This window comes from Argopecten irradians, chromosome 10 (assembly GCF_041381155.1).
Source record: "Argopecten irradians isolate NY chromosome 10, Ai_NY, whole genome shotgun sequence".
Taxonomy (NCBI): Eukaryota; Metazoa; Mollusca; class Bivalvia; order Pectinida; family Pectinidae; genus Argopecten; species Argopecten irradians.
Window position 1 is genome coordinate 43060427 of NC_091143.1, and position 26439 is coordinate 43086865.

General features: G+C 36.4%; 1 protein-coding gene across 2 annotated transcripts in view; it reads left to right on the top strand.

Annotated features, from left to right (window-relative positions):
- The window catches only part of LOC138333974 (snurportin-1-like), a 66340-nt gene that overhangs the window by 8707 nt on the left and 31194 nt on the right, over positions 1-26439 (top strand). For both annotated transcript variants that reach the window (XM_069282696.1, XM_069282697.1), the window contains exons 2-6: positions 3779-3954; positions 6083-6239; positions 7791-7895; positions 15767-15863; positions 26090-26187. In XM_069282696.1, the coding sequence (XP_069138797.1) occupies positions 3797-3954; positions 6083-6239; positions 7791-7895; positions 15767-15863; positions 26090-26187 (615 nt within the window). In that variant the 5' untranslated portion in view covers positions 3779-3796. The remainder of the gene's footprint in view (positions 1-3778; positions 3955-6082; positions 6240-7790; positions 7896-15766; positions 15864-26089; positions 26188-26439) is intronic.

The following is a 26439-nucleotide window of genomic DNA, read 5'->3' on the forward strand; positions in this document are numbered from 1 at the left end:
TTTGAAATTTATCTCGTACACACTAAAAGTAAATAGAAAACAATAAAAAAAATATCATATTCATTTAAAATTATGTTAAGGATGCACTCCTCTGAGAAGTCAAAATTTTCTTGTATTAAACTTTTTTTCTCATATAGATTTTTGGAAAGAGGAGTTCAAATTATGAAAGAATATGAAAGAAAAAACATATGTCCATGTGCTTATTTTTGAGCTACTGTTACTCAAAGATTACCTAGTTGGCAAAATATTGGATTTTATGGGAATTTTGCCGTTTTGACCATTAACAAGAGATTAAAGCCATAATTTCCTAATGAGGTGTTTGATATGTATTAACGTTTGTAGAATTTATTTTCCAGTAGTCTTCTTTTAAAATATACCAGTTTTGATTAATAAGACTGATATTTTTTCTCAGAATAACAACATATGCTACCTCTACCCCTTAATTTTGAGCTACAAAATGCACCATTTTCAGCCATTTTTGCCAAATCTAACCCTTTATAGAAAAAGTTCTTGTATTAAACTTTTGTTTATATTTTGCATATCAATAGGGAAAGGGTTGTTCTTTCAAAATCAGGCAGTAAAATGGGGGGTCTGTGTGCTTACTTTTTTGCCCCACTTGAATATTTTTGTTATTTTTCAATATTTTAGAGAAAAAAATAAAAGTGCTCAAATTACCATTAAATGTAAAAATAAAGCGAAAAAAGTGAATCATTTCACACATAAATGCTCAATATTTTAATTACACGAACCAAATATTTTAATTACACAAACCAAGTAAAGATTTACAGCAAAAATTAGTTCGATACAGCTAAAAATGCTGGTGCAGTGATGATTTAAGTAAAAACAATTTCAGTAAAAAATGATAAAACTTTGGCTCTACTCAAAGCGAAAAAAAAACACAATTTCAAAATGACCGCCAAATGGGCCATTTCTTAAAATCCCCGTATAAAAAAACTGTTAAAGTTAGAACTGTATTTTTTTGACAAAATTTGCAACTGGCAACTTGCTACAGATATTGAGAAATTGTATTTGAAAATCTCATAACTTCTTTGATCTTTGTCGAAACAAGACTTCAACGGGACTGAAACCTCAGAAGAATACATCCTTAATATGACTTAAGAATATTCATATCAACATACGATTGGATGAAGATGGCATAAGAAATAGAACTTGAAAAATTATTTTTTGTTCAATTGCATCAAATATTCTGACATCGGACAACAATTTCTTTCTGGTATATTCACAAAATACAATATCGTTAACAACAATTTTAATTACCTTTTATGGGGTGATCCTTCACTTGAAAACAACATGAACGAAGAAATTTTTGTTTCGGTACAGAAGTCATCTTTTACAGTAAAAGATTTTAAAACAGCGTTTAGCTTTTCCGACATTGCGGCCGTCATTGCTTGGTTGTAACATATACATTGTAATATGTCGTATCTGTAGTCAACACAAATTCTAGTCGTAGATTTTCAGGTGAACCATGAAACAGCCATTTATTCTAGAAACATGTCTAAAAGAAATTCCAAATAGCTGGGTCACCGGTCGGTTTGATTCAAGAACCAATGAGGAACGCCGCCTTGTCAATCACCTGTAAATAATATTGACAGCCAATGATATTTAACGGGGGAGGAGCCACACACTTCGCGGGAGTATGTTGGTAGACGGCATCTCAACTATGTTGTACAAACAACTGTTTTTAGCTGACCATTATCAGATGGTGGGATAATCAAATCGCTTTTTGTCCGTGGTCCGTCCTTCCGTCACTCTGTTCGTCCGTCCGTCCGTCCGTCCGTCTGTCTGTCCTTCCGTCCATTAACAAGTCTTGTTACCGCTATTACTCAGAAAGTACTGAAGAGATCTTTCTCAATATTCATATGTAGGTTCCCCTAGGGCCCTAGTTGTGCATATTGCATTTTGGGACTGATCGATCAACAAGATGGCCGACAGGCCGCCATCTTGGATTTTGACAATTGAAGTTTGTTACCGCTATTTCTCAGAAAGTACTGAAGGGAGCTGTCTCAAATTTCATGTGCATGATCCCCTAGATTCGTGGTTATGCATTTTGCATTTTGGTACTGATCAGTGAACAAGATGGCCGACAGGACGCCATCTTGGATTTTGACAATTGAAGTTTGTTACCTCTATTTCGCAGAAAGTACTGAAGCCATCTTTGTCGAATTGCAGGTGCAGGTTCCCCTAGGGGTCTAGTTGTGTGTATCGCATTTTTGGACCGATCAGTGAACAAGATAGCCGACAAGCCGCCATCTTGGATTTTGATAGTTGAAGCTTGTTACCACTATTTCTCAGAAAGTACTGAAGTGATTTTGTCTCAAATTTCATGTACATGTTACCTTACCTTATCACATGATCACTATAGCGCGTTCCAAATAATGCCTTTAACATTGAATAGAATAAGGTTATACAGGTAATGAATTTTGTTGAAACAGTCTATAGCACTCACATGACAGCAAGGGACTTTCAGGACGTAAGTTGTTTCCTTTATAGGCAGGATCGGACTATTTCGGCGGGATCAGACTAAACTTAAATGTACAATTTCTTGCATATTTGGCAAAAATTTACAACCCACATAACAATCTACACATCAACAGTGATATCTAAGGTTACAACAGATGCATATTTAGATACTTTTTAGCCCACCATCATCAGATGGTGGGCTATTCAAATCGCCTTTTGTCCATGGTCCGTCATCTGTCCATCCGTCCGTCCGTCCGTTAACAATTCTTGTTACAGCTATTTTTCAGAAAGCACTGAAGGGATCTTTCTCAAATTTCACATGTAGGTTCCCCTAGGGCTCTAGTTGTGCATACCGAATTTTGGGACCAATCGGACAACAAAATGGCTGACTGGTGGCCATCTTGGATTTTGATAGTTAAAGTTTGTTACCGCTATTTCTCAGAAAGTATTGAAGGGATCTCTCTCAAATTTCATATGTAGGTTCCTCTAGGGCCCTAGTTCTGCATATTGCATTTTGGGACCGATCGGTCAACAAGATGGCCGACCGGTGGCCATCTTGGATTTTGATAGTTAAAGTTTGTTACCGCAATTTCTCAGAAAGTACTGAAGGGATCTTTCTCAAATTTCATATGTGAGTTCCCCAAGGACACTAGTTGTGCATATTGCATTTTGGGACAGATCAGTCAATTACAAGATGGCCAAACGGTGGCCAGCTTGGATTTTGATAGTTAAAGTTTGTTACAGCAATTTCTCAGAAAGTACTGAAGGGATCTTTCTCAAATTTCATGTGCAGGTTCCTGAAGGGGTCTAGTGCATTTTGGGACTTATCGGTCAGCAAGATGATCGACAGGTAGCCATCTTGGATTTTGATTATTGAAGTTTGTTACTGCTACATATCTCAGTATGTAGTAAAAGTATGAAAAGCAGGGAAAAGATCCCTCTTTCTGTTGTCAGACATGGATCATTCTTTGGTGGACACCAAGATCCCTCTGGGATCTCTTGTTAGTAATTAAGTTATGTTCAAGTACACCTAAGAAGTGAAATATAGGCATACAAAAAATCACTAGTTTAAACAACCAGGGTATTAAACCTTAAATTTGTTCAATTTAATGACCTTTCCCTTCATTCAAGGTCACTGGAGTCAATTAGGTTTAAATCTTTTAAACGGCTTCTTAACATTAACCAAGAGACAGAGAGACCTGGTTAAGTAATTATCATAGAAAACCTTGTATAAATTATATAGTGACACTGGAAAACACCAAATAAATCAATTTAACATTTATTTATTTTTTTTCAGATTTTAACTTGTGACGATATGGATGAATTAACAGCACAGCTAGCTGCTGACTTCTCAGTGAGCAGTGATCCAAACAGTACTGCAGCACAACACCCAAGATTTTCACAGTACAAATCACGTGGAGATGTCCTTAACCAAAACACAAGGAGATTGAAAATTCTCAAAGCACAGAAAAAGTAAGATATTGTGATCGATGAATAGATCACTGAATATTATTCAATAAACAAGGGGTTTTATAATTTAAAATATTAATTGGCTGAACATGCACAGTCTCTTTTTAGCCAACCATCAACAGATGTTGGGCTATTCAAATCGCTTTTTGTCCGTGGTCCGTGGTCCGTCCTTCCGTCCTTCCATCCGTTCGTCCGTCCTTCCGTCTGTTAACAATTCTTGTTACCGCTATTTCTCAGAAAGTTCTGAAGGGATGTTTCTCAAATTTCATATGTAGGTTCCCCTAGGGCCCTAGTTGTGCATATTGTATTTTGGGACCAATCGGTCTACAAAATGGACATTGTATTTATAACCATGGATACTATCTATTAAAACTGCCAATGGTCATAAATACATTGTCCATCACAATAGTCCTAAGTAATTATGATGTCACAATGCTATGTATCCATAACGTCACAATGTTTACTTAACAACTGTAACCAATTTGAACCGCAAATGTGTACTTCAGGGTAGATAAAATTTGTTAAAGTCGTCCTGATGACGGCCGCCTAGCGGTCGAAACATGTCGACCACATCAATATCCTGACCAAAATAAAGGAAAAAGAACACTTCTTGGATGTTGAGGATCCTTTATTTCTTGATTATATATTTCTTAGAAAGTACTGAAGGGATCTGTCTCAAATTACATGTGCAGGTTCCCCTAGGTCCCTGGTTATGCAAATTGCATTTTGGTACTGATCGGCGAACAAGATTGCCAACAGGACGCCATCTTGGATTTTGACAATTGAAGTTTTTTTCCGCTATGTCTAAGAATGTACTGAAGGGATCTGTCTCAAATTGTATGTGCAGGTTCTTCTAGGGGTCTAGTTGTGCATATTGCATTTTAGGACCGATCGGTGAACAAGATGGCCGACAGGTAGCCAACAGGACACCATCTTGGATTTTGACAATTGAAGTTTTTTTCCGCTATTTCTCAGAATGTACTGAAGGGATCTTTCTCAAATTTCACATGTAAGTTCCCCTAGGGGTCTAGTTGTGCATATTGCATTTTGGGACCAATCGGTAAACAACATGGCCGACAGGCTGCCATCTTGGATTTTGATAGTTTAAAGTTTGTTACTGCTATTTCTCAAAAAGTACCAAAAGAATTCTTCTCAAATTTCATGTACAGGTTCCCTTAGGGCCCTAGTTGTGCATATTGCATTTTAGGACTGATCGGTGAACAAGATGGCCGACAGCCATCTTGTATTTTGATAATTGAAGTTTGTTACTCTCAGAAAGTAGTCAACGGATCTTTCTCAAATTTCATGTGTAGTAATATGTAGGAAAAGCATGAAAAGCAGAGAAAAGATCCCTCTTTCCTTTGTCAGACAAAGATCATTCTTAGGTGGGTGCCAAGATCCCTCTGGGATCTCTTGTTAGGTCATCTGACCGAAAGTTGTGCGTCGTGGGTAGGACTATTTATACAAAAGCCTACTCCTCCTTAAAGTGCATAGACGGGCAATGAAAACCAGTATAAATGCGTTCATTGGCTTTCCAAAAGTACTTGCATATCAAAATGACGATCAAATTGTGCCTACTTTGTCCAGTTTAGACCATTGAAATTATGGAAAGCCCGATGTAAATTTACCACTGTTCTAAAAATTAATTCTGAAAGCGAGGCTGTGTGGGAATGTCAACACGGATAAAGGTAGCCGTGAGGACGTTTTATGATTCCTTTACTATAAATTAATTTCCTCGCGTGCAGAGCGATTTTGACAGGATATTTTATTTTTCTATTTCATCAGAATTTATACTGGATATATTAACACCATTTTAACCGACTTAAACCTTCCTTTGCTTGACTATTCACTTTAACCCCTCAGTGGATTACATCCATATTTGGTGTGAAACATAATTGGGGAAGGACAATCATATTTTATATAAATGAGATAGGCCCGATCCCTAGGGGCAGAGGGGCGGGGCCCCAAAAGGGAAAATTTTCTTAATTTAAGCTTTAAAATCCTAGTGGAAAACCATGTGGTGTTCTGTACTGTATTTAGTTGCTGTTGAGTATTGTACCTATAGTCGGATGACAATTAAGGCCCATATTAGGACCTTTTGTTTAAATCTTTTGATTTTGGGTTTATTTAGACAGAGGTTTGATTATCTTTGCCACATGCGATGTCTCGCCGAGGACACGTGGGAAAAGGCAGATGCTGAGTCTGTGGCCTCCAACGACAGTATGGAAGTCCAGTTAGAGGGCGAGGAGGCGAAGCTCAGAAAACCCGGCAAATATTTTAAAAATCAGGTATAACATTTTTTTTTTTTTATAGGTATAACATTATAATAAGATCTTAGAGTGAAGATATTTTTCACAGTAAAACAAATATGAAACTTACCAGAATCTAAACAAATATAAAAACCCATAAATAGGATCTAGGTTATCAAAATTATAGATGTCTAATAATCAATGCAGCATTTATAACAGAATGCAAACCTCACAAGTTTTCTTCTGAAATGGTCAACGGGTATTTCAAATACATTCTTTAGGTGGTAAGAGATTGGGGAACAGTTTCTAATTACCAATGTCCTATGTTACATGTAGATCACGCACTGCTTGCCCCTGCTGTGACATATTTTTTTTAACTTTTTTCATTTTATTTTTAAAAATTCTTAAATTATATTTCGAAACAATTTTACCTCACCTGGCCCTTGGGGCATGAGGGGCGGGGCCCAATAGGGGAAATAGAGGTTAATCCATTGTTTTATTAGGGCCCCGCATCAAGATCAAAGGTCAAGGTCAAATTTAAAAAAATTATTTTCTCATGAACATTTTGCTACAACATTTATAATGAAGCAGAGTTGTTCAGAATTAAACAAGAAGTCAACTCACCAAAGTTTTGACTGCTTAATGCACTTTTACATGATTAAAATATTTGAGCAAGACCTTTATTCCCTTCCTTTCACATTTGTTATGTGTTTCTTCAGCAAACTATGAGGTTTACCTTGTTTAAAAGGTGTATTTGAGTTAATTGTATGCTCTTAATGTAATGTTAGCTTGGAATCAGGATTCAAGTTAAATACTTGGAAGACTTTTTCCAAAGAATTATAATAATGTACCATCATCGGTTTCCCAATTAATGTTGACATTAATTATTTATTAGCAACATATAGCTAACACGGAAGAATTCGTTGTCAAAATACTACTTTTCCACTTAAGCACGTCAGACACGACGGACAGACGGACAACCTGATTACTATAGGGCACCCGCATCTTAAATCCTTTAAATCACTTCTAGTCATAGAGTTTTGCATGGATTATACTACATTTGGCCAGAAACATCGTCTGGGAGGAACAGAGTTTGTATAAATTTTGGCTGTGACCCCCCCCCCCACCCCCACCCCCCCCGGGACAGGATGGGCGGGGCACAATAGGTAGGGAAAATAGAGCTAAATCCTTTAAAAAGCTACTAGTCATAGAGTTCTGCATGGATTGTAACCAAATTTGACCAGAAACATTGTCTAAGGATGGGGAACAGAATTTGTACAAATCTTGGCTTTGATCCCCTGGATCAGAAAGAGTAGGGCCCCATAGGGGAAAAAGAGTTAATCCTTCAGAAAAGAACCAATAATCCTATTTTGAGATCATTTCTTGCCATTACAAACCAGGTGAGTGATACAGGCCTTCTGGGCCTCTTGTTAGAATGTCTTCTCTACATTTCTTTGTTAAAAGATTTTTGTCCATGACATGGTTTCTGCAATTACAAAATCATAATTTAATACACAATTGTGTATTAATCTGAAGGAACAAATTGCATGAAGCATTTCGTTAATTATGGTATAAATTAATACTTTTCAGTTGATGATGTCTGAATGGTTAGTGGAGGTTCCGGATGATTTTACAGAGTCGTGGTGTACAGTGATCTGTCCCTGGGGGAAGAGGTGCCTCGTTGTGGCATCCAGGGTATGTATAATAAAACATTATCTTTTTACTGCATGTGAATGAGGATAGGACTAGTGTAAGTCTCTTCAGTCTGTCAGGATGTTGGCAATAAACTTGAGAACTGTATACAGGTAATTTTATAGATTTTGATAAAACTTCATAAAATAGTTAAATATGAAGAAACACAGCTTGTGATTGAACTTGGGGTTGATAGATTGTTTTAGCAGTTGAGGACAAATTGATGAATTTTATTGAATCTTCATGAAGCTGTGCTTTAACCCAAGCTTATTTTCTCAAAATAATATGCATTCTAAACCCCCAAAAGAGCTAGACAACATATCTTGAAAGTAATCTATTCTTACTAGAATAGTGACAATAGTTTTCAGCAATATTTCTTGACCAATACACTTACTGTAAAGGTTTAAATATAATAGAGAATAATAAAACATTAAATGCTGAGAGTAAAACAGTATATCTAGGGGGAAAATGAATATTTAAATTAACCAATTTGTTGATAGCAAACCAATATCATAAAACATGTTAGGTATAGTTCTCTGATTCACTGGACAATAAAATCACAGGCTAGGAAATGTTAGGTAGTTCTCTGATTCACATGACAATAAAAAGACAGACTAGGAAATGTTAGGTAGTTCTCTGATTCACACGACAATAAAATCACAGACTAGGAAATGTTAGGTAGTTCTCTGATTCACGACAATAAAATCACAGACTAGGAAATGTTAGGTAATTCTCTGATTCACATGGACAATAAAATCACAGACTAGGAAATGTTAGGTAGTTCTCTGATTCACATGACAATAAAATCACAGACTAGGAAATGTTAGGCAGTTCTCTCTGATTCACTGGACAATAAAATCACAGACTAGGAAATGTTAGGTAGTTCTCTGATTCACTGGACAATAAAATCACAGACTAGGAAATGTTAGGTAATTCTCTGATTCACATGACAATAAAATCACAGACTAGGAAATGTTAGGTAGTTCTCTGATTCACTGGACAATAAAATCACAGACTAGGAAATGTTACATAATTCTCTGATTCACAGACAATAAAATCACAGACTAGGAAATGTTAGGTAGTTCTCTGATTCACATGACAATAAAATCACAGACTAGGAAATGTTAGGTAGTTCTCTGATTCACTGGACAATAAAATCACAGACTAGGAAAATGTTAGGTAGTTCTCTGATTCACACGACAATAAAATCACAGACTAGGAAATGTTAGGTAGTTCTCTGATTCACTGGACAATAAAATCACAGACTAGGAAATGTTAGGTAGTTCTCTGATTCACTGGACAATAAAATCACAGACTAGGAAATGTTAGGTAGTTCTCTGATTCACTGGACAATAAAATCACAGACTAGGAAATGTTAGGTAGTTCTCTGATTCACTGGACAATAAAATCACAGACTAGGAAATGTTAGGTAGTTCTCTGATTCACTGACAATAAAATCACAGACTAGGAAATGTTAGTAGTTCTCTGATTCACATGGACAATAAAATCACAGACTAGGAAATGTTAGGTAGTTCTCTGATTCACTGACAATAAAATCACAGACTAGGAAATGTTAGGTAGTTCTCTGATTCACTGGACAATAAAATCACAGACTAGGAAATGTTAGGTAGTTCTCTGATTCACGAAATAGAAGGAATGTAGTATTCTTGATTCAATGAAATAAATCACAGACTAGGAAATGTTAGGTAGTTCTCTGATTCACTGACAATAAAATCACAGACTAGGAAATGTTAGAGTTCTCTGATTCACTGGACAATAAAATCACAGACTAGGAAATGTAAGGTAGTTCTATGATTCACTGGACAATAAAATCACAGACTAGGAAATGTAAGGTAATTCTCTGATTCACTGGACAATAAAATCACAGACTAGGAAATGTTAGGTAGTTCTCTGATTCACTGGACAATAAAATCACAGACTAGGAAATGTTACATAATTCTCTGATTCACACGACAATAAAATCACAGACTAGGAAATGTTACATAATTCTCTGATTCACACGACAATAAAATCACAGACTAGGAAATGTTAGGTAGTTCTCTGATTCACTGGACAATAAAATCACAGACTAGGAAATGTTAGGTAGTTCTCTGATTCACTGGACAATAAAATCACAGACTAGGAAATGTTAGGTAGTTCTCTGATTCACTGACAATAAAATCACAGACTAGGAAATGTTAGGTAGTTCTCTGATTCACACTGACAATAAAATCACAGACTAGGAAATGTTAGGTAGTTCTCTGATTCACTGACAATAAAATCACAGACTAGGAAATGTTAGGTAGTTCTCTGATTCACTGACAATAAAATTCACAGACTAGGAAATGTTACATAGTTCTCTGATTCACATGACAATAAAATCACAGACTAGGAAATGTTAGGTAGTTCTCTGATTCACTGGACAATAAAATCACAGACTAGGAAATGTTAGGTAGTTCTCTGATTCACATGACAATAAAATCACAGACTAGGAAATGTTAGGTAGTTCTCTGATTCACTGGACAATAAAATCACAGACTAGGAAATGTTAGGTAGTTCTCTGATCTGATTCACTGGACAATAAAATCACAGACTAGGAAATGTTAGGTAGTTCTCTGATTCACTGGACAATAAAATCACAGACTAGGAAATGTTAGGTAGTTCTCTGATTCACATGACAATAAAATCACAGACTAGGAAATGTTACATAATTCTCTGATTCACTGGACAATAAAATCACAAACTAGGAAATGTTAGGTAGTTCTCTGATTCACTGGACAATAAAATCACAGACTAGGAAATGTTAGGTAGTTCTCTGATTCACATGACAATAAAATCACAGACTAGGAAATGTTAGGTAGTTCTCTGATTCACTGGACAATAAAATCACAGACTAGGAAATGTTAGGTAGTTCTCTGATTCACTGGACAATAAAATCACAGACTAGGAAATGTTAGGTAGTTCTCTGATTCACACGACAATAAAATCACAGACTAGGAAATGTTAGGTAGTTCTCTGATTCACTGACAATAAAATCACAGACTAGGAAATGTTAGGTAGTTCTCTGATTCACATGACAATAAAATCACAGACTAGGAAATGTTAGGTAGTTCTCTGATTCATTCACTGACAATAAAATCACAGACTAGGAAATGTTAGGTAGTTCTCTGATTCACTGGACAATAAAATCACAGACTAGGAAATGTTAGGTAGTTCTCTGATTCACTGGACAATAAAATCACAGACTAGGAAATGTTAGGTAGTTCTCTGATTCACTGGACAATAAAATCACAGACTAGGAAATGTTAGGTAGTTCTCTGATTCACATGACAATAAAATCACAGACTAGGAAATGTTAGGTAGTTCTCTGATTCACTGGACAATAAAATCACAGACTAGGAAATGGTTAGGTAGTTCTCTGATTCACTGGACAATAAAATCACAGACTAGGAAATGTTAGGTAGTTCTCTGATTCACATGGACAATAAAATCACAGACTAGGAAATGTTAGGTAGTTCTCTGATTCAGACAATAAAATCAGACTAGGAAATGTTAGGTAGTTCTCTGATTCACTGGACAATAAAATCACAGACTAGGAAATGTTAGGTAGTTCTCTGATTCACTGACAATAAAATCACAGACACGACAATGACAATAAAATCACAGACTAGGAAATGTTAGGTAGTTCTCTGATTCACTGGACAATAAAATCACAGACTAGGAAATGTTAGGTAGTTCTCTGATTCACTGGACAATAAAATCACAGACTAGGAAATGTTAGGTAGTTCTCTGATTCACTGACAATAAAATCACAGACTAGGAAATGTTAGGTAGTTCTCTGATTCACTGGACAATAAAATCACAGACTAGGAAATGTTAGGTAGTTCTCTGATTCACTGACAATAAAATCACAGACTAGGAAATGTTAGGTAGTTCTCTGATTCACTGGACAATAAAATCACAGACTAGGAAATGTAGGTAGTTCTCTGATTCACTGACAATAAAATCACAGACTAGGAAATGTTAGGTAGTTCTCTGATTCACTGGACAATAAAATCACAGACTAGGAAATGTTAGGTAGTTCTCTGATTCACTGACAATAAAATCACAGACTAGTAAATGTTAGGTAGTTCTCTGATTCACTGGACAATAAAATCACAGACTAGGAAATGTTAGGTAATTCTCTGATTCACATGACAATAAAATCACAGACTAGGAAATGTTAGGTAGTTCTCTGATTCACTGGACAATAAAATCACAGACTAGGAAATGTTAGGTAGTTCTCTGATTCACATGACAATAAAATCACAGACTAGGAAATGTTAGGTAGTTCTCTGATTCACTGACAATAAAATCACAGACTAGGAAATGTTAGGTAGTTCTCTGATTCACATGGACAATAAAATCACAGACTAGGAAATGTTAGGTAGTTCTCTGATTCACTGACAATAAAATCACAGACTAGGAAATGTTAGGTAGTTCTCTGATTCACTGGACAATAAAATCACAGACTAGGAAATGTTAGGTAGTTCTCTGATTCACTGACAATAAAATCACAGACTAGGAAATGTTAGGTAGTTCTCTGATTCACTGGACAATAAAAATCACAGACTAGGAAATGTTAGGTAGTTCTCTGATTCACTGGACAATAAAATCACAGACTAGGAAATGTTAGGTAGTTCTCTGATTCACTGGACAATAAAATCACAGACTAGGAAATGTTAGGTAGTTCTCTGATTCACTGAACAATAAAATCACAGACTAGGAAATGTTAGGTAGTTCTCTGATTCACTGGACAATAAAATCACAGACTAGGAAATGTTAGGTAGTTCTCTGATTCACATGACAATAAAATCACAGACTAGGAAATGTTAGGTAGTTCTCTGATTCACTGGACAATAAAATCACAGACTAGGAAATGTTAGGTAGTTCTCTGATTCACTGGACAATAAAATCACAGACTAGGAAATGTTAGGTAGTTCTCTGATTCACTGGACAATAAAATCACAGACTAGGAAATGTTAGGTAGTTCTCTGATTCACTGGACAATAAAATCACAGACTAGGAAATGTTAGCTAGTTCTCTGATTCACATGACAATAAAATCACAGACTAGGAAATGTTAGGTAGTTCTCTGATTCACATGACAATAAAATCACAGACTAGGAAATGTTAGGTAGTTCTCTGATTCACTGGACAATAAAATCACAGACTAGGAAATGTTAGGTAGTCTCTCTGATTCACAGACAATAAAATCACAGACTAGGAAATGTGTTAGGTAGTTCTCTGATTCACGACAATAAAATCACAGACTAGGAAATGTTAGGTAGTTCTCTGATTCACTGGACAATAAAATCACAGACTAGGAAATGTTACATAATTCTCTGATTCACTGGACAATAAAATCACAGACTAGGAAATGTTAGGTAGTTCTCTGATTCACTGGACAATAAAATCACAGACTAGGAAATGTTAGGTAGTTCTCTGATTCACTGGACAATAAAATCACAGACTAGGAAATGTTAGGTAGTTCTCTGATTCACATGGACAATAAAATCACAGACTAGGAAATGTTAGGTAGTTCTCTGATTCACTGGACAATAAAATCACAGACTAGGAAATGTTAGGTAGTTCTCTGATTCACTGGACAATAAAATCACAGACTAGGAAATGTTAGGTAGTTCTCTGATTCACTGACAATAAAATCACAGACTAGGAAATGTTAGGTAGTTCTCTGATTCACTGGACAATAAAATCACAGACTAGGAAATGTTAGGTAGTTCTCTGATTCACACGACAATAAAATCACAGACTAGGAAATGTTAGGTAGTTCTCTGATTCACTGGACAATAAAATCACAGACTAGGAAATGTTAGGTAGTTCTCTGATTCACTGGACAATAAAATCACAGACTAGGAAATGTTAGGTAGTTCTCTGATTCACTGGACAATAAAATCACAGACTAGGAAATGTTAGGTAGTTCTCTGATTCACTGGACAATAAAATCACAGACTAGGAAATGTTAGGTAGTTCTCTGATTCACTGGACAATAAAATCACAGACTAGGAAATGTTAGGTAGTTCTCTGATTCACTGGACAATAAAATCACAGACTAGGAAATGTTAGGTAGTTCTCTGATTCACTGGACAATAAAATCACAGACTAGGAAATGTTAGGTAGTTCTCTGATTCACTGGACAATAAAATCACAGACTAGGAAATGTTAGGTAGTTCTCTGATTCACTGGACAATAAAATCACAGACTAGGAAATGTTAGGTAATTCTCTGATTCACATGACAATAAAATCACAGACTAGGAAATGTTAGGTAGTTCTCTGATTCACATGACAATAAAATCACAGACTAGGAAATGTTAGGTAGTTCTCTGATTCACTGGACAATAAAATCACAGACTAGGAAATGTTAGGTAGTTCTCTGATTCACTGACAATAAAATCACAGACTAGGAAATGTTAGTATTCTCTGACAGACAATAAAATCACAGACTAGGAAATGTTACATAATTCTCTGATTCACACGACAATAAAATCACAGACTAGGAAATGTTAGGTAGTTCTCTGATTCACATGACAATAAAATCACAGACTAGGAAATGTTAGGTAGTTCTCTGATTCACTGGACAATAAAATCACAGACTAGGAAATGTTAGGTAGTTCTCTGATTCACATGACAATAAAATCACAGACTAGGAAATGTTAGGTAGTTCTCTGATTCACATGACAATAAAATCACAGACTAGGAAATGTTAGGTAGTTCTCTGATTCACATGACAATAAAATCACAGACTAGGAAATGTTAGGTAGTTCTCTGATTCACATGACAATAAAATCACAGACTAGGAAATGTTAGGTAGTTCTCTGATTCACTGGACAATAAAATCACAGACTAGGAAATGTTAGGTAGTTCTCTGATTCACATGACAATAAAATCACAGACTAGGAAATGTTAGGTAGTTCTCTGATTCACTGGACAATAAAATCACAGACTAGGAAATGTTAGGTAGTTCTCTGATTCACATGACAATAAAATCACAGACTAGGAAATGTTAGGTAGTTCTCTGATTCACTGACAATAAAATCACAGACTAGGAAATGTTAGGTAGTTCTCTGATTCACATGACAATAAAATCACAGACTAGGAAATGTTAGGTAGTTCTCTGATTCACTGGACAATAAAATCACAGACTAGGAAATGTTACATAATTCTCTGATTCACATGACAATAAAATCACAGACTAGGAAATGTTAGGTAGTTCTCTGATTCACATGACAATAAAATCACAGACTAGGAAATGTTAGGTAGTTCTCTGATTCACATGGACAATAAAATCACAGACTAGGAAATGTTAGGTAGTTCTCTGATTCACTGACAATAAAATACAGACATTCTCTGACAATAAAATCACAGACTAGGAAATGTTAGGTAGTTCTCTGATTCACTGGACAATAAAATCACAGACTAGGAAATGTTAGGTAGTTCTCTGATTCACATGACAATAAAATCACAGACTAGGAAATGTTAGGTAGTTCTCTGATTCACATGACAATAAAATCACAGACTAGGAAATGTTAGGTAGTTCTCTGATTCACTGGACAATAAAATCACAGACTAGGAAATGTTAGGTAGTTCTCTGATTCACATGACAATAAAATCACAGACTAGGAAATGTTAGGTAGTTCTCTGATTCACACGACAATAAAATCACAGACTAGGAAATGTTAGGTAGTTCTCTGATTCACATGACTGTAAGGACTTCAGTGCAGTCTCAATGACTCGGGTTCACTGTTTGTCAATTTATATGTGACATAAAAATTTTCTCCAACAGACAACTAATGCTATAGGCTGGTGTTTTACAGGGGAGAACCACAGCCTACTCCCGGGGCGGGTATAGAATCAACACATTTTCTTCACACTTACCAGGAGGTAGCAAAGGTCAGCCCGGCCGATTCAAAGGTCAGTTATTTTGCCACAAGTTTTAGAGTCATTTTGAATCGTTGTGTCCTAAACATGAATTTACTTATCAATTCATTGGTTATGGGGTTAATAATAAGTGCAAGGATTTTAAAAAAATGATTGAAAAATTTTTCATTTAGTTTATTCTGTCAATATTTAATACAGTGGGACCTCCCGAAACCGATCATGGTCGGTGCACATAATTTCGGCCGGTTTAGAGAGGGTTCGGTTTGGAGAAATGAACCGAATACCGATCATTACGATCCGGATTTAATCGATCGGAAGTCATTTTTTACACTAGTGTACCGCATGTATGGCTAGTGTTCGTTAAAACCGACCGATATTGATTGTTAATGTAAATGTTATCACAAAAGAGAGAATCATACGTTTAAAAAGGAATGGATTACAACAATCTTGACTTTGTTTCCGCTTATATACGTAGTTTAGTTTAGTTAGTTAGTTGCGTGAATGTTGTTGGGGATGTTCTCGTCTGCACTAACCTACACTACGATCGCTTCCGGTTACGCCAAGAATCAAATCATATGGTTTAATTACACGATGATCAGTCGATGCCGGTCATTTTCTAAAACTATACATGGCTTCGGCTTCTTCATACAGATAATTTACGTTATCAGACAACTACATATGTAAATAAAAAATCTGTGTGATTTGAATACGAAACTTTCTCTTTATTACTAGCTCTGCTTGTTTTCCTACAGTAAACAAACCGCGTGCACGTGGTAGACCTTCGTTAAATATCTAAACAATAGACATGATTAAATAATTACACCACCATCTCGGGTATAATTACCGTGTACCTATAGCCTTCACATCTGTATACATGCCCCAGGACATGGCATGCGACATCTATGGTACAGATACGTGTGTATTTCACGGTCGGTTGATCAGACCTCAATGCAATCTATCGGTGTCGCTCAGGTAAGGCCGGTTTTCAGAAGTGTATTTTAGTTACATTTTACTATTCCGATCTCAAAACCGGTCCGGTATTCGGAATGGGGAGGGATAGGTTTTGGGAAGTTTTATATACTATTAATAAAGAGGAATTCATTCCGTACATGACATCCATGTTCGGTTTCTAGAGGTGATCGGTTTTGAGAAGGTTCAGTTTTGGGAAGTTCCACTGTAACATGATGTTACTGCCGTTCTATCATAAGATTGCACGATTGTTTTAAAGTACTAATGTATCGACTCACTGTAGTAGGTTACATCGCTACACGTTACAGGTGAAGTGTCAATGTAACACGCATTGTGATTGGCCGAGTTGATCTAAAAATAGAAGAGAAAATTTTACATTTACATACAAGTACACACGTTTGCCTCAATAAGTTTCTCTCGAATTTCACAACCATAAATGCTTGGTTTCCTTTTCTTCTGATATTTAACGAATTTAACAACTTCTTCACTGACCTTTGTTGGTGTCTTGATAGGCCGAACACGTGGAAGCAGAGAACCATGCTGTTCCTCGTACAACTTTGAGATGTTTCGACAGGTAGATTTACAAACGCCGACCGCTTTAGATAGGCCTATATTTCTGTATGACACCCCATCATTGTACATTTTCACTACCCTTTCGCGTACTTTTAGATTGGTTCGTGGCTTTGACATGTCGACATATGATCGGTTGAGGACTGCTTCTACTTTTGGCTGTGATTGGTTGAACCGCTTCTAATTTTGGCGCAATTTTAGCGAGAGATTAAAATAGTAACGTACACATGTGCAAATACACATGTACCGGTAACTTATAATATGCATGCGTTGACAGCTTGGCGATCAATGATTTTAAGTACTTCCACACTTTTTAGCCCACCATCTGATTTAACCCACCATCATCAGATGGTGGGCTATTCAAATCGCCCTGCGTCCTTGGTCCGTCGTCCGCCCTCCGTCGTCCGTCGTCCGTCCATAAACAATGCTTGTTATCACTATTTCTTAAAAACTGCTGCAGGGATTTTGTTCAAACTTCACATGGAGGGTCCCCTTGGTCCATATTTGTGCCATACAGATTTTGAGGCTGATCGGAAAAACAAGATGGCCGCCAGGCAGCCATCTTTGATTTTGGCAGTTGAAGTTTGTTATCGATATTTCTTGAGAACTACTGAAGGGATTTTGTTCACACTTCACATGGAGGTTACCCTTGGTCCCTAGTTGTGCCATACAGATTTTGAGGCTGATCGGAAAAACAAGATGGCCGCCAGGCAGCCATCTTTGATTTTGGCAGTTGAAGTTTGTTATCGATATTTCTTGAGAACTACTGAAGGGATTTTGTTCAAACTTCACATGGAGGTTACCCTTGGTCCCTAGTTGTGCCGTACAGATTTTGAGGCTGATCGGAAAAACAAGGTGGCCGCCAGGCAGCCATCTTTGATTTTGGCAGTTGAAGTTTGGTATCGATATTTCTTGAGAACTACTGAAGGGATTTTGTTCAAACTTCACATGGAGGTTACCCTTGGTCCCTAGTTGTGCCATACAGATTTTGAGGCTGATTGGAAAAACAAGATGGCCGCCAGGCAGCCATCTTTGATTTTGGCAGTTGAAGTTTGTTATCGATATTTCTTGAGAACTACTGAAGGGATTTTGTTCAAACTTCACATGGAGGTTACCCTTGGTCCCTATTTGTGCCATACAGATTTTGAGGCTGATAGGAAAAACAAGATGGCCGCCAGGCGGCCATCTTGGATTTTGATAGTTAAGGTTTGATATCCCCATTTCTCAAAAAGTGCTGAAGGGATCTTTCTCAAATTTAATATGTAGGTTCCCCTAGGGCCCTTGTTGTGCATATTGCATTTTTGGACCAATCGGTGAACAAGATGGCCGCCAGGCCGCCATCTTGGATTTCGATAGTTAAAGTTTGTTATGGCTATTTCTCAGATAGTACTGAAGGGATCTGTCTCAAATTTCATATGTAGCTTCCCCTAGGGCCCTAGTTGTGCATATCGTGATTTGGGACTGATCGGTCAACAAAATTACTGCCAGGCAGCCATCTTGGATTTTTATATTCAAAGTTTGTTATCGCTATTTCTCAGAAAGTATTGAATGGATCTTTCTCAAATTTCACATGTAGGTTCTCCTAGGGCCCTAGTTGTGCATAAAGTGATTTGGGACCGATTGATCAACAAGATGGCCGCCAAGAAGTCATCTTGGATGTTGATAGTTGAAGTTTGTTACCGCTATTTCTCAAAAGGTACTGAAGCGATCTGTCTCAAATTTTATATGTACGTAGTATGTTTGAATAAGTTTAAAAAGTAGAGAAAAGATCCATCTTTCCTTTGTCAGATATAGATCATTCTTTGGTGGGCGCCAAGATCCCTCTGGGATCTCTTGTTTATGGAGGCGTGTGTAATACACGCCTGCCATTATGGAATCACTCCTGGTTTTCAATGACCACCGGAACACTATACCTTGGTAATCCTATCGACAGTTTCCGGAACTACGGGAGATAACTTTACACTGTGTATTGCAACTACGTTGTGTATTATACAGCAGTCAGGGGTTCTCCGTTTATCGCATGTTTCAGTCACATTATAATTTCCCACTTAATTACTTCAGACTTATTTTCAATGTTACAGTAAGGTATTAATTATTCTCACCTAAAGTGTGTCTCAATATCGGTACTTATACTAGTGAGTACGCTGCATCTGTTAGCCTTACTAACCTATGGCAGACTAACTTACAAAAGTAATTGCATATAAACTTGTTTGTAAGTAAGAATAATTCAACTGGCAATAAATGCCTTTTCAATTACGGGTATTTAATCGAATATTGCTAGGCCTATCCACCATTATTTTATAAAAATGAACTAGAATTCACCCAAACAGACGAACATGTCAACAAGAACAGTCCGTACAAAGGGAGACAACTGTTACAAACTCTGCAGACAATGCAGAGTGTTACAATATAAAACTCGGAATAAATTAACCGGAGAAAATCACACGTGTTCACTGCTTCACTCATGTTAGCGGGGACGCCATCATGGCTTCTGCTGTTGATATTACGGCATATATTTGTAATTATAAGTACGATGTCATAATATTTAAATATCACAGGCCTAAAAGGATATAATCTGACAATGATTTAGACGATGTTTTATTCAATTTGACCGAACGAAAATCTGACGGTCATGAAGAACGGCGAGGTCACATACTATCGACATTACCTGACGCCGTGTTGGTCCTGGAATGGCTGGCCAGTTAACAGCCGTGAGTGTTGATTATTTTGTTAAAAAGTTGTTGTCAAAACTTCAATAAACCTTTAATATACTTCATTTAAAGTTGATGAGATTATTTTCCTGCATTTTTCAATGGCAAATAATGTACTAACATCCTACAATAAACACACTACTCGGAACGATAGAAAGTGAAAGAAGTGGTGAACGGACGGTGAATCGGCATGGACAAAGCAGAAATAACTGTTTTACAGAACAAGTATATTGATGGAGCCACGATACAGATATTTATTAGTTTGTTTATGATATTCAGGTAATTTGTGCATATTGTTTTTTTAATTTATAAAAAAATTGGCAATATTTTGAGTATTTTCGACAGAGAAAATCGCCCATTTTCTGACATGTAAACGTTCTCATGTCGAATAATATTTGGAAATGATAGCATCATTGTGTAGTTTGATTCATTCTGAAGCAACATTATTAACAAAACATTTCTCAAAAATGAAACATAAAAGTAAATAAATCCAACTTTATAAAAGTATTATCAATCCAGACTGAAAACTTCACAAAGTGCCATTGAGATGGTGCATACACTTGACAGATGTTGCAACAGTGTTCGTGTTGAACATTGTATAGATATCTACTTTCCTCATTGAAGCATGATGATGCAGTCTACTAGTTTGCATGTAGTAAAGGGTTATCTGCAGATGTGTTCACTCGATAGTTGATGTAGATACATGGTATGCTTGAATGTTAGGCCTATATGATAAGTTAAAAGTTTTATCTGTCTAAAAGAGTCACTTGATCTGTAAAACTGTGAAGACAATATCTTGTTTATTTGCAGATGTTGTATATTCTATAGGGATATTCCGTTAAGATATTAACTAGTACTTTCATTGCAACAAAATGTTATATTCCAATCCAGTTTTAACTTCTGAAATTGAAATCAGGGGTATCAATGTTTATACCTAATATCCTGAGTTGGGTTAGTTTTTTAGCTCACCTGGCCCGAAGGGCCGGTGAGCTTATGTCATGGCGCGGCGTCCGTCGTCCGTCGTCAGTCGTCCGTCCGTCCGTCAACATTTCCTTTAAATCGCTACTAGTCATAGAGTTCTGCATGGATTGTAACCAAATTTGGCCACAAACATCCTTGGGGGAAGGGGAACAGAACTTGTATAAATTTTGGCTCTGACCCCCCGGGGGCAGGAGGGGTGCGGCCCAATAGGGAAAATAAAGGTAAATTCTATAAAACGCTACTTGTCCTAGAGTTCTGCATGGATTGTAACCAAATTTGGCCAGAAACATCCTTGGGGGAAGGGGAACAGAACTTGTATAAATTTTGGCTCTGACCCCCCGGGGGCAGGAGAGACGGGGCCCAATAGGGGAAATAGAGGTAAATCCTATAAAACGCTACTTGTCCTAGAGTTCTGCATGGATTGTAACCAAATTTGGCCACAAACATCCTTGGGGGAAGGGGGAAAGAACTTGTATAAATTTTGGCTCTGACCCCCTGGGGGCAGGAGGGACGGGGCCCAATAGGGGAAATAGAGGTAAATCCTATAAAACGCTACTTGTCCTAGAGTTCTGCATGGATTGTAACCAAATTTGGTCACAAACATCCTTAGGGGAAGGGGGAAAGAACTTGTATCAATTTTGGCTCTGACCCCCTGGGGGCAGGAGGGGCGGGGCCCAATAGGGGAAATAGAGGTAAATCCTATAAAACACTACTTGTCCTAGAGTTCTGCATGGATTGTAACCAAATTTGGCCACAAACATCCTTGGGGGAAGGGGAACAGAACTTGTATAAATTTTGGCTCTGACCCCCCGGGGGCAGGAGTGGCGGGGCCCAATAGGGGAAATAGAGGTAAATCCTATAAATCGCTACTTGTCCTAGAGTTCTGCATGGATTGTAACCAAATTTGGCCACAAACATCCTTGGGGGAAGGGGAACAGAACTTGTATAAATTTTGGCTCTGACCCCCCCCCCCCCCAGGGGCAGGAGGGGCAGGGCCCAATAGGGAAATAAGAGGTAAATATTCAAATTCCTTCAGAAAAGAAACAATGAACCTGTATTCAGAACATGACTTGACATTACAAACCAGGTGAGCGATACAGGCCCTCTGGGCCTCTTGTTTTAATGGAATATCCCTTGAGAGAAAATTGTCATGGACTTCACCTTACACTGTTGTTAAAGGATTTGTGCAGCCAATTTTTTTTTTATAATACATCAGTTGAAGTTCGGATCAGTCTGGACTAAGATTTAGATAACATATTATGTAAATTTCTTTGTAATAAAAAAAACCCAGTATGATATAACACTATCTTTTTACGAATAAAACCCAAAATTTAGCATGAATATATCTAGAATCCGTGTTTTTATTTCAAACTTCTGTCATAACTATGCAAACACGGCAGTTTTTGAGTAAAAATAAAATGTGGACGGTTATATTTATCAGTTATGTGATATTGGAGTAACAGTACCGAACTTATACCGAAAATAATATGTATATCTATATTGTTGCCTTTGAAACTTTATCCATAATGTTTATTAAAAAGCAGAAATACATCAATGATATTTCTTATATATGTTTCTAAATTACAGTATAAGTGTAGATTTAAATTCATTATTTCAAAATTATACTAAATCCTTAAAATAGTATAGTGATTGTCGATCCTTTTGTATATCATACCGAGATTTAATAGTATGAAATATGAAAAGTAACCACATATAGTGTTCAAATGAAAAATGAAATTACTTGTATACAGGCATTATAAATAGATATAATAGTTTGTACCTTTTCAAAAATATACTTAGTGATATTTAAATAAGTATATTTAGTGTGGTAATGCTGTAACCCTTCTTGTATGACTATACATGTAGATTCGAAACGGTTAAAATACATGCTTAGAGTTTTTACTAATTCATTAGAAATTACGGGAGATTGCTATATGCCACGATTCCGTAATTACAGTACTAGACTGGAATAATTTTTAAGGTTAAATCTTTAGTTGAAATAGTTCTTATAACCGATTTTGTTTCTGAATAAGTCAACTTCCATTATTGTTTTACCTGTGTACGACATATATATATATGTAATATATATTCCTAGGTATGATCAGGGATATTGTATTTCCATTTGCTTTTACATCTTCTTTTTAAAATTGGAGGTGACAAAAAAAACCTAGAGCATAGATGTACGGGGTTTCCATAATTCAAATCACAATCCAATTAACGGATGTCCTAACCTGATTGACAGTAAGACAATAGCAAATACTCGATATAGTCCACCGAATAGCAAATTGCCCGCGGCCAGGTAATTACAGATGAATTCGATGAATGGCGTTGTGTACAGGTAAACGAAATCCTGGTCCAGGTATTACATAACCATCAAACCAAAGGCATGGCTAATTATATATCTATATCGAAGTATCTATTTATATATCGATTAAAAAAATTGAAATCGACCGCACGGTCTGAAAAAAATAGTTTGTTTTGCTTAATATCTCAATATTTAGATTTTTTATAATATCAAAAATAAATTCTTTCTACCATATGTTGAAACGTTTTACGGCATTATAATAAATGTATCTCAATTTATTCGGTTAGCAACACACAACACAATGTTTGTAATGATCAATCATCGGTATGTATACATACGTCAATACTTTAAACAAGGATTTCTTTAATTGTTGCGTAAAATTTCATTGTACAGTCACAAACTTTGTAATTCACAGTGTATCAAAGATACAGTCTACAGGAAAATGTTATCTAATTAAAGCTTATTCGTTGCTGAACTCCTCAACAAAAAATCCGAAACTTTTATTTCTGTGTTGGATTTTCTTTCATAATTACATGAAGATACATGCTATTAGAGCATAAATTAGAGTATTTGAAACATCGGATTTCACTCTTTTAGTTATTTACATTCGAGCCAAAGTTATTGTACGATTATAAGTACAACTATAAGCCACAGACTATTATGACGTCACATGGTTTAGAGCTAGAAAATATGCATAATCGGACGGTCATAATTTTGGACCTCGATATCGACGGCTTACAGGTTATTTTGGTCGCGTGCGGCACGGAGAGGTTTCTACATGTGCTAATAAAGCCATTTCCAGCATAAACTGAAATTATCATTTTTGACTGCACAAATCCTTTAACATTGACAGATTTACATTGGATTTGGCAATATTTGATTGTTGGGTTCATTAATGGCATGGACAGCCTCCAATGTACGTTGTGTGTAGCATGCACAGACTGTGATGTATTTGTTGAGTCTTCTTGTATAGTGGAACTCTTGCCCTTTCATTGTGCTACATGTATAATGATATCACGGGAACATGCCGCTGAAGACACCCAAGCATCCCAACACACCTGGTCACATTAAACTGACAATGGGTCAGACAGTCGTTCAACTGCCAGTATATGCTGAGCTCAACAGGAGCATAACTACCACTTTCATACACTTTGCCCAGATGGTAGAAAGTTTAAACCATGATTGAAATTTAAAACATGTAAAAACCAACACAAACTTTCAAAAGGAATATACATTAGTCTCGCATCATTTTTATTCTAATTCTATGTATCATTATGCATTGTTCATATTTATTCCCATACAATATTTTGAAGATCTTTATAGCATTTTATTTTTAACAACCTTATAAGATTAAACATTTCCATGATTTAACCAATTTGCAAATATTTGATCCACATTATCCTATAATAAACAACAGTCATTCTGCGAAAGCACAGAATTTTCAATCTGTTATTTCAATCCATATTGATTGAAATTAATCTGAACATGTACTTTTACCTCTATTATGATCAATCTTTAATATTTCAATATATCATTACCCTGTCTAGAATCTGAGCTACGCCTCCTTCAGTACTTTCAGTACTTTGATTTCAGTATAAAGTTCAAATTAAGAGTTAAAAAATTAACATTTTAGATATACCTTACCATAATTATGAAACTGAATTTATGTTTTAGCAGATACTTTCTTCTTGACTTTTTTTTTATTAAAGATGCTCCACCGCTGACAAATGTTATTTTTTCACTATGAAAAACAGGAGCAGACGATTTAGTATTTTTCTTCAGTTACAAAAGTTACTTACTTTACACCATTACCACCATTGAAAAGTTTGAGCTTCTAATTTTACTTCAAGTTAAAAATATGAAAAATAATTAATTGCATCCCGAAAAAATTCAGTGTCACTATATCCTATATGGAATGAAGTACTGATTGCGCATGTATCAAAGGCAAAATAAATTATTTTATATTATTTTTTGTGTTAATTAGACTATTATATACATGATTAAACACCAATTATTGTTCAAATGACGAATATCATTTATGCTCTGTCGGTGGTGGAGCATCTTTAATTCTTACCAGTATTATTATGTTTAAATCAAATAACCTGATTGTGTGTTATCGCTTTCTATGTTTGATTTTTTTTTTCAATCATATTATTTATATATTTACAACAGCTATTTCAGGAAACTCGGTCCGTCAAGTTCGTCATTTTCGTCACATGTGCTAGGTGTACTACGGAAAAAACACCCCGGATCAAAACGGTCATTTATATTTTTACAGCGCGAATTCTATATATCAGCGTTATTTTATTTTTACGGCGTAATACTTCTATTTTACAAATATCAATTTTTCAGATGTTTATCTATTTGAACATTTGTAATTGTTTCGAGGTACTTACAACGTCCCAAATGCACAAATAGGCGCCATTTTAAACTGGGGTGTTTTTTCCCGCGGATGTACAATTAGATTGTGTAACGTTTATTTATATACACACTTCAGCCAATCACAATCCGTGTTACATAGACACTTCACCTGTAACATGTAGCGATGTAATCTACTACAGTGAGTCAATACACTAGTACTGTAACACAATCTTGCAATCTTATGATAGAACGGCAGTAATATGAGAAAATAGGTATTTCAATCTAGGAATAAGTTCGTTCTTCTTTTGCAGTTATGTGTTTGCAAATGTTATGAACAAAGCTAAACTTTGTATTTTTTGTAGACAATGCCATTTTAGATTGTCTCTTCAATGAAGCAGAGGGTACATACTATGTACTGGACATGATGTGTTGGAAGAATCATCCAGTATATGACAGTGAAGTGAGTGTCCAATGCTGTTATACTGCCATCCCCTCCACATACTGACGTCCCCTCCACATACTGCCATCCCCTCCGCATACTGACGTCCCCTCCACATACTGCCATCCCCTCCACATACTGCCATCCCCTCCACATACTGACGTCCCCTCCACATACTGCCATCCCCTCCACATACTGCCATCCCCTCCACATACTGCCATCCCCTCCACATACTGACATCCCCTCTACATACTGACGTCCCCTCCACATACT